At 49.2% G+C, this 17,392-nt stretch overlaps 1 protein-coding gene across 1 annotated transcript in view; it reads right to left on the bottom strand.

Moving 5' to 3' along the window:
* The window catches only part of LOC138513680 (V-type proton ATPase 116 kDa subunit a 4-like), a 4,716,919-nt gene that overhangs the window by 2,409,203 nt on the left and 2,290,324 nt on the right, over window positions 1-17,392 (bottom strand). The window contains exon 15 of the mRNA XM_069628745.1: window positions 9,917-10,035. Within this exon, the coding sequence (XP_069484846.1) occupies window positions 9,917-10,035 (119 nt within the window). The remainder of the gene's footprint in view (window positions 1-9,916; window positions 10,036-17,392) is intronic.

The following is a 17,392-nucleotide window of genomic DNA, read 5'->3' on the forward strand; positions in this document are numbered from 1 at the left end:
TTGAACTCCTGTCAGTGTTTCTTGATTCTGCCTGCCTAACCAAAATATTGCCTGTGAATTTTCCCTCCAACTCCCTCAGGGTATCTCAAGTGCTAACTGTGTTTTTACCCCGGTAGCATTTCATGTCTGGGATATGCGTTTATTTAGTAGACCGAACTGTCAAAAAGTGATCGCATTTGTATTCGCGGTTACGTGTTTTGTTCGTAACACCGGTGCATTCAACACAGGGTACTTACCTTGAGACTTACTGTACAAAGTGAATTGGTTAGTTGTAGTATATTTAACGTGTGGTTTTTATTTGAGTTTAATAGAAGTGTTGTGTTTATAACGAATGGTTTAAAAATTAATGTACTGATATTTTTTACCTGAAACCTTGAGTCAGTGTTTGCTTGAGTCACAGTAATTGTGGTCCCTTGGTGTAATCTCTGCTACTGCTCATGTACTCTTGAGAGAAGCCTGGCTGCTCCGCTACTGCTACTACCACAATAACTTAGTAGTACAGGCTTGTACCAAAGGTAAAACGTGTATTGCCACCTGTAGTCTTAATCGTGTGTAGTGGTCCCTAAGGGCACTGCATGGGATTCTGCCTAACACGGGTTGATGGGAAAAGTGGGGGGTGCAGGATTTCTGGGCAGGGCGTGCCTGGGAGCCTAGTGAGTGGAGTGTGTATGATCATAGTAGGCTGATCGGTGGAGGGGTTCGGAGTAGCAGTGGTCTTAGTGTGGTTTGCTCGCCATCGTGCCCCTCTGGCTTGGTATTTGGAAAGGGGATGGGTAGGGGATGTGGTGGAGGGTGGGATGATTTGGGGAGGGGGCGACGGGAGGCAGGGCTGGCAGGAGGGCGGGGGCGGTGCACGGCAGTCGTTTCCGCTAGACCTTGGTGGTTTGGGTGCACTCATGGTCAGTAACTGTGATATAGATGGGTTGGAAGATTTTGTTCGCTCCATCCCACTATAGCTATAACACTGGATGTTAATTGTTAACTCTTTCTGTGATTAACAGTATCACGGCAGTACCTGCTATTAGGTACAGTTTCAGATGCAAATTACACTTTATATTTGGACTTTATAGGTTCAGCTATACCACTGGGTGAGATTATTCACGGTTTTTGGGGTTCAACTATGCAGGGTGATATTATTCGCTTATTCTAAGTTTTAATGTACTAATGGCAAATTAGGCTGCAGATATGCCTAAGGCGGTTTAGAAGTGTAGTTAGACCTTATAGTATGCTATTAGGCAGGCTATCCAGTTGCAACTATTGCTATTAGGTACAGTTTCAGATGCAAATTACACTTTATATTTGGACTAGTTCAGCTACACCACTGGGTGAGATTATTCACGGTTTCTGTGGTTCAACTAAGCAGGGTGCTATTACTCACTTATTCTAAGTTTTAATGTAATAATTGCGAGCTAGTTTCTTTGAGCTAGCTGCGCTACAGATATGCTATTAGGGAGAGTTTTGAATGTAACAACGTCACAGATATGCTTTTAGGTGGACTTTTAAGTGTAATTTAGGAGGACTTTCTAAATGCAGTTATGATAGAGATACGCTATAGGGTAAACTTTTTAAATGCAACTTTCAAATGCAATTATGGCATAGGTATACTATAGGAGGACTTTCTAAATGCAGTTATGATACAGATGCGCTATAGGGCAGACGTTGTAAATGCAATTATGTCACAGATATGCTATAGGGCAGACTTTCTAAATGCAATTATGACACAGATAAGCTACAGGGCAGCCTTTCTACACTTTGGCACGGTGTCGTTATTAGGGACACTGTCTAAATTCTGCTATGCCAAAGTGAAGTTACATACATTTCTAAATTCAACTTTGCACAGAGAGGATATTTAGGCAACCAAATACAATTTTGCACAGAGAGGATATTAGGCACACTACTAAATTCAACTTTGCACAGAGAGGATATTGGGTACACTTCTAAATGCAACTTTGCACAGAAAGGGTATTAGGCACACTTCTAGATTCAAGCACACTTCCAAATTCAACTTTGCACAGAGAGGATATAAGGCACACTTCTATGTTCAAGCAAGGATATTAGGCACACTTCTAAAGTTAACTAGGGCGCGCTATTAGGCTCACTTCTAAAATGAACTGGGGCACGCTATTAGGCACTTCCAAATTCAATTTTGCTTATAGAGGATATTAGGCACACTTCTAAATTAAACTTGCACAGAGAGGATATTGGGCACACTTCTAAAATTAACTAGGACATGCTATTAGGCACACTTCTAAAATCAACTAGGGCATGCTATTAGGCACTTCTAAATTCAACTTTGCACAGAGAGGATATTGGGCACATTTCTATGATCAAGCCAGGTACGATATTAGGCACACTACTAAATTCAACTTTGCCCAGATATGATATTGGGCACACTTCTAAATGCAACTTTGCACAGAGAGGGTATTAGACACACTTCTATGTTCAAGCAAGGATATTAGGCACACTTCTAAAATCAACTAGGGCACGCTATTAGATACTTCTAAATTAAATTTTGCACAGAGAGGATATTGGGCACACTTCTAAATTCAACTTTGCACAGAGAGGATATTGAGCACCCTTCTAAAATCAACTAGGGCACGCTATTAGGCACTTCTAAATTCCATTTTTCACAGAGAGGATATAGGGCACTCTTCTAAATTCAACTTTGCATAGAGAGGATATTTAGGCAACCAAATACAACTTTGCAAAGAGAGGGTATTAGGCACACTTCTATGTTCAAGCAAGGATATTAGGCACACTTCTAAGATCAACTAGGGCACGCCATTAGGCACTTCTAAATTCTATTTTGCACAGGGATGGTATTGGGCACACTTCTAAAGTCAGGTGGATTTTCTAACCACAGATATGCTATTAGCGGGGACTTTCTAAATGCAATTATACCACAGAATGCTATTAGGAACACTTTCTAAGTATAGACTACACCACAGGTGGGCAAAGTAGTTTCTATGGGTGGAGTGGTAGGGTAGTATGGCGTGAAGTATTTGCTTCAGTCCACGTCCTTGCCACACTTACTTATTGTTGGCTTCTTGCTTCTCCTGCGGATACCTGCAGATACGTTCTGGAGCCGTCACATTGGAGTTGTCCTTTGCCTTGGGGTCCTTAGTCGAGGGGCTGCACGGGGAGAGAGCTGCCCTAGGAAGGTCGGTAATGGCCTGGGTAAGATGGTCCAGGGGACCAATCCGGGCTGGTGGGTGGGTCGGGAGGCGGGAAGGGAACCAGGAAGCGGGTGTGGGGAGAGAACGGGGACTGGCTACAGGGCCTGAGAGCCGCTACAGATGATAAAATAGGCGCAGATGGGGATCTCTACTCACCGAGCTTCCACAAGGAAAAAGTGGAGCCGGTCGTGTTCAACGGGTTGATAGACCTCATAAACACAGTCCAAGGGATCAATCCGGGCTGGTGGGCGGGTCAGGAGGCGGGAGGGAAGGGAACCAGGAAGCGGTTGTGGGAAGAGAACAGGGACTGGCTACAGGGCCTGGGAGCTGCTACAGATGATAAAATAGGCGCAGATGGGGATCTCTACTCACTGTGCTTCCACAAGGATGTGTGTATTTGTGGACAGGCACCACACTGTCTCCATGTGTGTATTTGTGGACAGGTTCACTCTCGCCATGTGTGTATTTTTGGACTGGTACCAGAATAAGGTTAAAGACATTAGGCCTCATTATGACTCTGGCGGTAGCCGTGCCGGTAAAAACGACAGGCTGCCGCCGGAGTCATGTTTTTTTTTCCATTACAGCCCCGGCGGTCCCTCCGGCCAGGCGCCGGAAAAAGAAACTCCCCATTCCCATTCAAGTCAATGGGAATGGGAAGGACAGATGCACCGGCACTGTGTGCAACAGTGCTTGTGCATCCGTCAAGGTGTGCGGGCGGGTGCCGTTCCACCCGCCAGGTCAGACCTGGCCGGCGAGAGGGCCTCCCACCCGTAAACTTGTACTCTGCCGATACCGGTAACAGTACTGGTAGCTCACCAGCATCGTTGTTACTGCGACCGGCAGGGTTATAATGAGGCCCATTATCAACCTCAAGTACGAGTCGGAGGGAGGAAAGTGTGTGCAGCTGGAATGAGTGCACAGAGGAGGAAAGCAGTTCGGCAATGGTCAAAGGTCGATCATAGCGAAGTTCTTTAGATTCGAGGACCGAGCAGAGGTGCTGGCAAAGGCCAAGGTACTGCTGGATGTGGAATTTGAGGGTTCCAAGATAGACACTTTCCAAGATATCTCCAGTATGAAGCTGTCCAGAAGACGAGTCTGCTGCCCATTGACTCAGTGACTCAAGGAACAGGGGATCAGGTAATGCCAGGGCTACCCATTCACCCTGCAATTTGAAGTGGAATAAGTGAACTTTCAAATAACGTCGGCAGCAGAGGCAGAGCAAGTGCTGCGCCATCTAACCACATCTGCAGAGGGAACAGGAGAGAAGAGTGTCAACACAACAGGAGGGCAGGACCAAGGAGCCAACCGAGCTGGCCCACAGCGCCAAAGGAGGTGAAAAAGTGGCTGCAAGTATATGAGGCTCAATGGACCTCCCCCGAAGGCACGCATGTGAGCGCCTAGCCAGCGTAGCGCAAAGCTTCGCTCAGCATATCACTGTCTCGAAGAGGCTGACACTAAACACAAAGGATCTCACATGAGAGCTGACATGGGATCGTGGATTCCATGCCCCAAGTGGCCCTCTGAAGAGGAGAGGGCGTCTCATAACATTCAATAGTTATCATACTGTTACGTTCAAAGTTATGTTGTTTGTTTGTTGGGGTGGGAATGTGCGGGGTAAGGTGATGTGATCAAATAGGGCTAATTTCTCTTTTGAGCACGGTGGAGTGCAAGGGTAGCACTGGGTCAACAGTCTGTTTAACGATGTGATGTGCAGCGGTATGGGACAGGAAATGACGATGGATGGCGCAGGATGGGGGGGTTCCACACTTGCTATGGGAACTCTTAATGTTAAAGGACTCCACTCCAGCACTAAGACATCACTGGTAGCCCGAGAGTTTAGGGCTGCAGGGCTGGATGTGTTATTTCTACAAGAGACAAGGCTTAAATCTGGTGAGGAAAGTCCGATCAGAGGTGCAGGTATAGGACAAGTTTATTGGGCATCCAGGGACATCAAGCGGGCGGAGTGGGAATTACCACATAGAGGCTTGAAACTGCAGGGGGTGGCGACCACTAAGCAGCTTGAGGGATGGTTGTTACGTGCGCAGGGGGACCTGGAAGGGCTGTGGGTTGTACTTGCTGCAATTTATGCCCCCAATCACAGCCAGACTGCATTTAATGCAGTAGTGCTTGACATAGTCATTGCACCGGTGAGGGAGGGAGACTTATGATAATAGGAGGGGACTTTAACTCCTGGGCAGTTGAAACAATGGATAAAGCCCCAACGAGACACCCAACGGTGAGTGAGGGGGAGGAGTGTGTTGGAGCCCTTTGTATGAGACATAGCTACTAGGGGACTTATAGATGCCTGGAAGCAGATTCACCCTAATCAGAAGGGATACACCTTCTACTCCACACTGCATGACACCTATACTAGAGCTGACACTTGCTGCTAAATGGAGACCAGGGTGGGAGGCTATTGAAGTGTGTTAATAGACCTGTGGGTTGCGCGGAGCATGATATGGCAAAAATGGACATTGACGTGGCAGGATCTGTAGAGCAGATGCTAAATGGAGGTGTAATGAATCCTTATGGCGTGACTCGATTGTCGTAGAAAAATCCCACACTGACATAGCAGAATAGTTTGAACTTAATGACATGGGGGGGGTGGACGTGAACAATGTGTGGGAAGCAGGCAAAGCTACCTGGCGGGAAGTCTCGTGAGGGAAGGGGCCAGGAGGAAGAGGGAGCGGAGACACATGGAAGGGGTACTCAGGAAAGATATCGTGAGCAGGGAAGACAGGATGCACTCAAAAGAAGGGTACAGAGACCTCCAGGTGTTGCAGCAAAGAAGGGCTAAAATCAGGGCATTGGGGCCAGGGATACCCTCCGTAAACTTTGTAGGAAAAAGGGGACAACGCTGACATTCGACTAGCGTTAAGGCTCAGAAGAAAGAGCAGATAGGTTGGTCTCAGCTAAATGGGATGAAGGGGGAATGTGCAAGACAAGGCCCAAGGAGATAGCAGCCTGATTTGCAAAGTATTAGGAGAAACTCTATGAAAGTAAATGCCAAGAGGGCACTACAGCACCTGAGGAATACCCCTGAGATATAAACATGTCTAAGCTTACCTGAGAAGAGATAGGAATCATGGAAGACCCAATTACTGAGGACATTTTTGCAGCCATAAACAGACTCCCGAATGAGAAAGCCCCAGGGGAAGACGGATACACAACAGGATTTTACAATTTGCAGTGACGCTCTAACCACTAATGGCAAAGCTTTATAGTAACATCCTAGACACAGGTGTGGCCCCACAGTCCTTCAGCAAGGCGCTAATATCTGTTTTTCCCAAGGTAGCTAGGGACCTGGGCTACTGCCAATCTTACCGCCCGATATCATGCTCAATTAGGACGAGAAATTCCTTACGAGGGTGCTTGCCACACAGCTAGTGGGGATGGTGTCCTGTATCATACAACCAGACCAGGTGGGGTTTATTTGGGGACGGTAGGGAACAGACGCAATGCAAAAAACATTGACCCTTATGGAGCATATGGAGCGGAATGGGGAGCTTAAGCTTTGATCAGCCTCAATGCTGAGAAAGCTTTCGACCAGGTGGAGACGAGGTTCTTGTTTGCGGTCTTGGATAAAGTGGGTTTTGGGGGAAAGGGTGAAAAGAGGCATAAGGGCACCTCATACCGACCCCACTGCGCAGGTAGTAATCAATGGCAAGACGTCCCCTGAATTTAGCCTGAGGAGAGGAACGAGGCAGGGGTGCCCCTTGTCCTATCTATTATTCGCCCTAACTATACAGCCATTGGGCATCAGGCTAAGGAACAACAGTAGCATAAAGAGCATAATGGTAGGGGAGACAGAGTACAAACTAGGGATCTATGCAGATGATATCCTCCTCCATGTTCGTAACATAGTGTGCTCCGTCCAGCAAATGCTGCACACTGTGGGGTATTATGGATGTGTGGCAGGGTTTAAAGTCAATACCTTCCAGTTGACCCTTTTCCCCAGTAGATGTGAATAATCGTTCCCAGTAGAATACCTGCAAGAACTTGACATCCTGATAGAAAGACACAAGATAAAATATTTGGAAGTACAGATCACTAGAGACCTGGCAGTCCTTTACGTGGCCAACTTCCCAACACTATTACACAAGATTTTCGCGGACATGGAGGCATGGTCACAACTTACCCTATCCTGGCTAGAGAGACTCAACGCAGTAAAGATGACCCTACTTCCAAAGATTCTCTATTTATATCTGATGCTACCTATAACAATACCTGAGGAACACATTCGAGAATTAAAACGCAGGATAACTAGGTTTATCTGGGAGGGCCGGGCATAAGCAAAGAGTGGTGTACAATATTCTGATGCAACCCAAAGACTGAGCAGGAGTGGGGCTTTCCAGACATGTACACGTATTACAGGGCAGCGCAGCTTAGAACAATTGTACTGCACTTGCGATTTGATAGAGACAAACAGTGGGTTGTAATTGAGAATCACTTGCTTCGCCAGTGACATTAGGTGAATGGCTATGGGTCCCAGTGAGAGCAGTCCGGGTAAAATATGACACCATAGGATCCTAGGCTCACTGTGGGTGCTGTGGAAGGGAGGAAGAGACATGACAGGGGTCACACTGTGGCCTTCCCCTTTGAGCCCCTGATAGGAGATGACATACAGGACCCACTAAGATTTAAGAATTGTATGAGGCAGGACTAGAGAGGGTAGGGCAGGTTTTGAAGGGGAAGGACTTTGTGGAGCTTGGGGTCCTTGAAGAGAGCTTACATGTCTGGGCGCTATCCATATTTAAATACCTACAGTTGAATGAAGTGTTGATGTCTCCCAAATGGAAGGACCAGCTCCTAAGAGATCTAACCGACACAGAGACTGTGTTTAGCACCTGCTGTCCACAAAGGGCTTAATATCTAGGCTATATCAGTCATTGCTTGCAGCATGGAGGGGTGAGATAGAGACTTACCACAGAAGTTGGAAAAGAGACCTGGGAGTGGAACTGGACGAGAATCAGTGGAAAACGATATGCCTGAATGCCCACAGCACTTCGATAGCATGTCAATATAAATAACATGGTATTAAGCTATTCTAAAGGTGGGAGATGGATCCTTTTCGCCTCTCTAAAATGTACATGAAAATACTTTGGCGAAAAGTGCGTTATAAAGCAACATGAATACGAAATACAAATACGGTGTGAGCACTCATTCAAATAGAGACTTTAAAAAAATCCACCATATGTTGATGAGTTTCTATCAATATTGACCTTATTTGAGTTTAAATATTTCAATTGGTAACGTTGAAATTAAAAGCTTTCACTGCAATAACAGCTGATAACGCCCAGTCTTTTGGAAAAAAGGAGCTGGATATTATTCAGTACAGTTTGATATTGGGATGGACTATGCCTGATTTGCATATGGTTTTCCACTTTCTTTAATGGCTTGGCAGGCGAAGAACAGTATTCTGGTGGGTTACCCAGGACAATGGCAGAGGTTAAGATTCATTCTGAACCTTCCAGCCATCACTGCTTTTGTTTTTATTTTCATTTTGATATTTATACATGAGCAGAATGAATGGCATTTAGAACAATCCGACATAAGACCCATAATCCATGCGTTCTTGCCATTTGTAAGAACCCAGCTATCCCGGGAGTATTTTAAAATCAGGATTTGCTCATTAACATGTTTCACAATCAACCAGAAAAGGAGGTAGGCATTCTACAAAAATAGACTCAGTGTAAACATCTCATGATAAGGTATATACACAGAACAAAGCAATGTCAATCTGACAGGCAATTAAATTATGAGGTTACCAAGTACACTCAGCATACACTAGACCCAGAGAGGGCTCCCTCCCCCGGGATAGCTTACTTCCACAGACCAGCAGCCCAAGTGGTCTTCCAGGAAGGAACCCCCAGCTTGTGTAGCTGAGGACTACAAATGAGGAGCACCCCAGGAAAACCCTCTTCCTCTACAGGAACCAAATAATACCACACAGGGAGTGAGTCATAGCATCTACTGGGGTAGATATACTCCAGAGCAGCCCACTTCCCAGCTACAGGTCACCACTGCACTGGAGTAACCAGGAAACCAATCTACAGTGTGATCTGGATTCAGGGGAGGAGTTAATGGACAGGACAAATGATAATGACGTCCCCACTGCCTGGGTTACCTAAACATGCATGGGCACCAAAAAGCCGACATGGGTAGAATGCCGAGCACAGAAGGTGAAGCAGGACAGGGAGACTACTGCCCATTCTCTTCCTGCCTGGTATTCACCGCGTAGGGAGGCTTTCACTGGCAAGATACAGCACAACTCTGAACAAACAAAAGAGATCCAAAGTACCCACAGCAGACAGTCAGAAAGATTTGAGCCTTTGAGATAGATCTGACAGTTTCAAAGATCAGCAGGAAGGGTTTAAAGCTGGCATGAACTCCATGGCTTCTATTCCCGAGCTTGTGGCAGCCTTAACCTTAACCATGCAACACTCACTAGCAACTCAACAACTCAGTAGGGTGACCCCTCATCCCCTTACCATCAGGGTCGCTGCAGTATCCCTGGGCCATGCCAGCTTTCCCCTTGCCTCGCTCATCCTACAGTCAGAGTACAAGTACATGAAAGGGACACCATAGAGGAAGAAAGGACACTGCTTACATGGGGGAAGGAGCTAATGACGCAGAATAAAAGTAAAACATATGTTCAGCACAGGACTGCCAAAACAAATATTTAGATTGCAAAACATTAAAGAAACAGACACTGATTATATGGATGCTGTAAAACTTACATATGATTGAAAATACTGAGGATGACTCCAAACACCATGTGTATTATCCCCAGGATGACCGACATCTTCATCTTGTATGAGTTCAGGAAGGTCAGCTTGTTAGTTGCAACATTCCAGATCTTTGCAAATGATACAAAATAAAAAAGTAAATTTGTATTCGAATTTGTATAAATAAACGTCTGTGCACCCTATGATCCTTGGTATCCATGTTCATCACCTCTGGATTTGTCTCCAGATAGTGTACATATTTTAGCTTGAGACTGAATTAGGCATATTATTTTCAAAACATGCAGAAACACACCTTATACGGGCTCCTGAAACATTTTTAACCATAATATTTCTTCCGGCATGGATCAGAATTCCACATTTACTGTTGAAAATACAGATGCGTGCACCAGAGTTACCCAATTTAATTTAGTGGAGTTAATATTGTAATGTTAATATATGGCTTTATGTAGAACATGTGAAACTATTCTTTGCTTGTGCATCCAAGCACAAGCTTTTTAAATAGCAACTAGCTGTTCCCAGCGTAAAGTACGCATCAGCATGTGAAAAGGTCAATATCAGTTGGTAATTCATAGGGTAATTTCTGTCCCCCTTCTTAAGTATCGGAATTGCCACCAATCGCTTCCAGGAAGTGGATGTAGGTCTCTATCACTTATTAATGGTCATTGAAAAGGCTAAATGTGTCAGATGGAATGAGAAGTAAGCACAGTATAAGAACAGTATCTAAGTTACATCGATCATACAGGCCTCTATGATGTGTCTTTGTGGACGTGTAATTGACAACCTTGTTCTATTGATGAGTCCCTGTGATGGCATAAGGTTGTGTAGTAGCATAATTACAGCACCAACTTTCAGTTTTAGCTTGTGAGGAGACATTTGTCCTACAGCGCTTCGCTCTTTAGAGACTGCAACGCTGAGCCTGTAATTAAATGTTCATTGACATTTGAACCGCCACGCCCTGTGTGAAGAGAACTGGGGTTGGAAAGAAGGAACTTGAAATTACTGCGAATGTTTGCGATAGGGGAAGGTGAAGGTGACCACATACAACCATGCTCATTATGTTTGTTGAAATGATAGCTGTTGAAGTCGGTGCACTTTGCCATTTGGACAGCAGAGAGCAACCTAACACTGATAAATTGCATCAGCTTATTACGGAAACATACCTAAGTGTTTTATAAATATAGATATTTTTACAAGCAAAACAATGACTCATTCAATTAGAAAGTCTCAATACAGCATGCATTAGTGGTCACAGTGTGTGTTGGGAGTGGGGGGGGGGGGTTAATGACAGACTTTAAGTGCCCAGAAGCCTCACTTAAGGGCCCAAGCAAGACAGGGGCTGTTAAGGAGGGTTTAGGGCAGCTAATCCCCAACATTGCTGCTCCACTTGGGATGCTTAGGCTTTTCACATCTGCCCCGGCTGTGCAGGGATACCAGAAAGGGAGTGAAAGCCAGGAGAAGAGATAACTTCCTTAGCATGATATGCCAACATGGTTATGCTATATTGATGTCAGAGCTGGAGGGCAGCAGACTGGCAACATCTGTGCCAGCTCTGGGAAGGAACTGGAGAATGGAGTTGTGCATGTGCTAGTCCAGTAAAAGCCTGGACAGGCCAACAGAGGTGCATAAGAGGCTGCAGGGAGGCCAGTGAGGCGGCCAGCAAGGCAGAAGAAGGTATACAGCATAAGAGGCAGCCAGAGGGGATATTGCATATGGCCCAGCCAGATGGAGGGCACAAGTCTGGGCACTAAAAGAGCATAGTGCCTGGAATCGGCTAACTTGCTCTAAAAAGGGTGCTAAATCCATTTAGTGGTCATTATAAGTGTGGTAGTAATGGTAAACACAGGTGGCAGATGAACTACTGCCTGTTTTTATCAACCACAATCATTGTGATTAATGAGGCATTTACCTAAAAAAGTGCTTCCGGAATCATGCATACACCAAAAACGTCATGATTGCGTGCTGCAAAACCTCCAAAAAGCATGCCATCATTTTACCTCTACCTAAAAGTTGTCCAGTACTTAAAAGGATGGCAGGGAATTCCAAGATGGCCGCTGGCACAGAGTTGACGTGCCGACGGCTGCTCCGGGACTCCGGGGCCTTGCTCTGGCGGCCCCACCCCAAGAGTTAAGGAACGGGTCGGGAGGCAGGAGTCTGCGGGGAGCCTTGCGGAGGTGTCTGCGTGGCAACGCAGCCCCGGTAGCAGTAGCGGATCGACGAAGCGAGGAGCCCCCAGCCCCACCCCAGGGGGAGCGCGAGCTGGCGACGAGGAAAGGACCTCGGGGACAGCCCGAGACGTGGCGGTGGGCACCCGGAGGGGCCTTTGAGGAGAGGCTGGCCCTCCGGAGAGGCAAAAGGGGTATTGGCTGCAGGCTCCAGGCGTGGCGGCTAGGAAGTAGCAGCAACGAAGCGGACAGCGGACCTGTGACGGTGAGAGACGCAGCAACCCCGGTGCTACGCCGGGGAGCGCCACCCTGAGCAGACAGAGGAGGAACGCTGTGACCAGAGGAGGAGCGCCCGCAGGGGGACTCGTTGCGGAGCCCTGCCAGGCAGCCCGGGGGTGGAGTGGAGAAGAGCTGCGCCTTTCCCCGCGGCAGCAGCCCTGGAGCAGAGGTGAGGAGCTGGGAGGAGGGCGAGGCGCGGACGGCAGTCGTAGGCCCTGGAGAGAGGAGGGCGCCGGGTAGCGCCCGAAGAAGAGGAACGGAGGCCAGAAGTCCCGGCAGCCGTAGTGGAGACAGGTGGGAGGCAGCGGTAAGACCGGGGTGCCTCTAGCAGGCAGCGGACCCTTGCGCAGCAGAAAGAAGCGGAGGCCCGGGGGGCAGTGAGGGCCCCGGGCATGGGAGGGGCCCAGATGGAGAAGCGAACAGCGAGGAGGACAAGGCTGGGCCAACAGCGCATGCAGGCAGGCAGCGGGGCACAGGGTAGCCCCAATAGTGGGGAATTTAGCAGGAGGCCACTGGGGTGAGTCTGAGGCGACCCCCCCCCGGAGGGAGAAGTGAGAGGAGTGCGGTGGAGGACTCTGGGGGAGGGCCTGGCTCCCTCCGCCGATCGGGGCCCGAGTAGACACCAAAGGCCCAGCAATAAAAGTGCAGGTGGACAGGGCTCAGCCAAGCTGAATAGAACTCACAATCAGCCAACACAGGATTGGACGCACCCATAAGGAGCAGGCGGTGGAGCAGACCCCCAGACTCCACATCATTAGGGGGTCTGTAAGTCCAGGAGAAGCGGCGCGTGACACTCGTCTGTGGCTAGGAGGATAAATATGCAGAGGGGGGAACAATAAGACTCAGAGTGAGGGACCCCAGGCCACTGAGGCAACAACAGAGGACCTGGACAATCGGGGGCAACACAGTAGGGTTGAGGGACGGGCCCAACATAGATGTCTTCCAGGTCCAGGGGGGAAGACTGGGAAAGCTGGCCACCTCGTGGGTGAGCCCCAAGGAACACTGCCTACTTTTGACCTGCAATGGAGAACAGGGATTCCAGCAAGGGTGTTAGTGGCCATCCGAAAGAGCGGCGGGGCAATATGACGAGGCAAGATTTCTGGGGGGAAATGCATTCTTTGATAGAGTCCCTGGCTAAAACTTTCCAGGAACAATTTCAATTGATGCGAACCGACCTCAATGCAGCGCTAGGAGAAATGCGGCAAGAAATGGCTCAGCTGGGGGAAAGGACAGACTTGTTGGAAAGGGGCCTCCAGGAGTGTGAAAGGGACACAATGGCAAACAGCGAAGGAATAGATAGACTGGACACGGCAAAAAGGAATATGGAAGCAATGGTGGAGGATCTGGAGAAGAAATCCCGAAGGGTTAACATTAGGATAAAATCACTGCCGGAGACTGTCACTGACCGCCAACTGAAGGAAGAGGTCCGAGGGGTCTTCGTGGAGCTCCTGGGTGAGGAGTCACTGGGCTCGATAGAACTAGACAGGGTCCACAGGGTGAGCCAATCCCCGGGAGGACCCAACGCCCATCCCCGAGTTGTGTTGGTTGCCATCGCTAGGTACGGCCAAAAGGAGGCGGTGTTGAGAGCGGCAAGGCAGAGCGAACCAGTACTCTTATAAAGGGCAATAAATCTCCTTGTTTCAGGACTTAGCCGCTAATACGCTGATGAAAAGGAGGTGCATGGGCCCAGTTGTGAAGGAATTGGCTAAGAAAGGGATAAAGTATAAATAGTCCTTCCCATTCAGGCTGGTGTTTGAGTGGGAGGGGAGTCAGAGGCGATCAACTACACTCCAGGAGGCGGGCGGGGAGGAAAGATCAAACCAAAGAAGGGGAGGGAGGCAGCGGAGCGGGGTGGCTCGGGTGACTTGATCCTTGGGAGAAGGCACATCGGGGGGGGGGGGAATAAGGGCTTCATAGAGGGCCTGGGTAGAAGGAGTAGAAAACATTTTGGAACAAGTAAGGGCAGGTTTGTCCGTGGGGATGGAAGGGGAGGGGGCGGTCTCACCCGAAGTTGGGGGTTCAGGGTGGGGGAGGCAGGGTGGAGGGGGCCATAGCGACCGGCAGAACAGAGCAGGATCTCTCGAGCAGGAGGACTGAGGCAGGCGGAAGAGGAGGAGAGAAAGGGGATGAGGGCCCCCAGGCATATGGGGCGCGGGGTGGCCTGGGGGAGGCTCCCCAGGGTGGAGATGGGGGGACAGGCAAGCAGGGCTGGTTGGTTCTTTGCCCAGACTTTAGGTGGCTTACACATGATGTGAGGGGGCTAAACTCCTCCCTTAAGCGGACAAAACTGGAGCAATTCACCAGGACTCACGCGCCAGACGTGCTGGCGCTGCAGCAGACCCACTTATTGAGGAAGTACCAGAGCCGCTTGCGGCTGAAGGGCTTCTCGCAGATATTGTTTGCGTCGGGACCTACTAAGAAGGGGGGTAGCCTTGGCATTCGGGAGGGGGATGGATTTTAGAATCCAGGGCACCCTTAGGGACACGAATGGGAGATACATCATGGTGAGGGGGGAGTACATGGGAGCATCCAATACCATAGCCTTAGTGTATGGCCCAAATGGGGGGCAGGACCAGTTAATGTGCGAAACCCTGGGCATTCTGGAGAAATTTGCGAGGGGGCAAGTAATCTTGATGGGGAATCTCAACCTGGCATGGGATAGGGGGCTGGACTGAACACAGAAAGGGGGGGGTGGAAAGAGAGGGAGCAGTGGCCTCTCCCCAGTTGAAGGAGAGATGGGAGGAGGCCTGATTGCGGGATGTGTGGAGAGCGCTACGGGGGCGGGGGGAGAGGAAGGGTTCACATTTCTCTCTGACGTCCAAAGAACCCAATCAAGAATCGATTACATCTGGGTGTCCGCAAGTCTGATGGGGGGAGTGAAGCGGATCGAGGCGGGTCCCATGGGGATCGCCGACCACAATGTGGTGCAGATGAAGTTGCAGCTGGGGAGGCACGGGTCCGAGGTGTGGAGTTGGAGGTTCCCAGGGGAACTTCTGAGGGACTAGGTTATGTGGGAGGAGATAGGGAGCAAGATGAGGGATTTTTTGAGAGGAACAACAGCACGGATACGAGCCTGGGCACGAGGTGGGACACGTTGGAGGCTACATTGAGGGGGGAACTTTATTGCCCTGAAGGCAGAGAGAAACAGACAAATGAGGGGGCTGGAAACCCAGTTGGAAAGGGAGGTTGAGGCCGCGAGTGAGGGAGACCCCCACAAGGAAGGTATACAGGGAATATAGATTAGCTGAGGGTCAACTGGGGATCCTAAGGACCAAGGAGGCGGAAGAGGCAATGCTAAGTGTTAGGCAAAGATTTTATGCGAAGGCCAATAAGGCAGACTCTCTCCTGGCTCGCCTGCCGAGGGAAAGTAGGGAACAGAATGTTATCATGGCCATGAGCGATGAAAGGGGGAGAGACTCATCCGGACTGAGGAGATAAAGGGGAGACTGGCCAGATTTTACGAATCTCTGTATACCTCACAGAACCCGCAGGTGCAGCCCCAGAGGGATTTTCTGGGGGCCTTGCCCCTCCCCTAGCTATCCCGAGAGGTCAGGGAGGAGCTGGTCCGGGATATCACAGAGGCTGAGGTTAGGGCTACCATAGTGGCACTCCCCCGCAACAAGGTCCCGGGTCCAGACGGTTACCCAGCTTCCTTTTACAAATCCTACTCCCACATATTGGTACCGCATCTCACGCAGCTGTTCAATACAGATCCGGAAGAATGCACTGTTATGACTTGATGGTCGTGAAGATTATGGGGCCTCTGTCCACAAGTTCCACTCAGAAAGATACAAATAACTTCCTGAGAGATCCTTGAGGCCACAGGTTTTTTGAGTGCCGAGGAACGCCAAGAACCAGGAACACCGGTGACCCCTTGACCGCTGTAAAGCAAGCAATGGGTCAGTACAATGGCAAACAATACACTAAATAGCGAGGTAACAAATATCAAGGGGCTTACCAAGGGTCTGGGGACGGGAAGAGCACAGATGAGAATGGAGGTGTTCCGTGTGGCTGCAGAGTGTAGCAAGCGGCAGCGGGTAGGCGTAGATTGTTGTAGAAATAGGCACTGCAAGACCTGTATGGAAAGGGTACTCCAAAAGGTAACAGAAGAGGAAATCCGAAAACAGTCCGTTAAGAGTTCCAAGGTCAAAAGCCAGCCAAGTTCAGCGAAACCAGGGGTAATCCAAAAGAATCCAAAAACACAGTTCAAAGGTCCTGAAACAGCAGAGCAAAACAGTATCCAAGGGCTTGACAGAAGAATCCAAGAAGAACAGTCCGTAGTCCAGAATCAAGACGTGGAGACAGGAAGACGCCGAACAGTGCCTGATTGGGTCAGCTGTGAAGCACTGAATGAGTGTTCCCTCTCTGGTTTTGAAGGGGCCTAGGAGTGTCATATGACCCCATCACGTGACTGATGATGTAGCATGTTTCCTTGTCACATGACCCAAGTTTTCAAAAACACTGCTGGGTCTTCCTGGGGGCGTGATGAAGCAAAGAAAAGGGCCGACGTCTCCGTCGAAGGTCTCCAAGACGCCAGGGCAGCTGCCAACGTTACAATGGGTGAGTATGACCATAGCGCGTTGGATGCCCTTGTGTGTTCTTGTAGTAGAGTCTCTGCCGTGCTGCTTGAGGGAGTGAGGACATGAGGTTAGAAGGTGAAGGCAGATCAAGACCTGAGATGGAGGGCTTAGTGGCTGCACGGGTAAGGTGACCAGTGGATGGTGTAACAGAGCCCCCGCCCCAAGGGCCCACGACCCCGTGGGCAAGTAGGAAAATCTCGATGAAACTGGGCCACCAAACGAGGGGCATGCACATCCAGGCAGGAACCCAAGAGCGCTCCTCAGGACCGTAACCCAACCAATCCACGGGGTACTGGAGCTGCCCCCTGAAGAGACGAGAGCCCAGAATACCCCCAACCTCATAAACATCAGTGTCATCCAGTGACACAGGGGCAGGGTGAGAGACCAGGCACGTAGGACCAGGGCATGGTTTCAGGAGGGAAGTATGAAAAACTGGCTGGACCTTC

This window comes from Ambystoma mexicanum, chromosome 12, assembly GCF_040938575.1.
Source record: "Ambystoma mexicanum isolate Mex_15411 chromosome 12, UKY_AmexF1_1, whole genome shotgun sequence".
NCBI lineage: Eukaryota > Metazoa > Chordata > Amphibia > Caudata > Ambystomatidae > Ambystoma > Ambystoma mexicanum.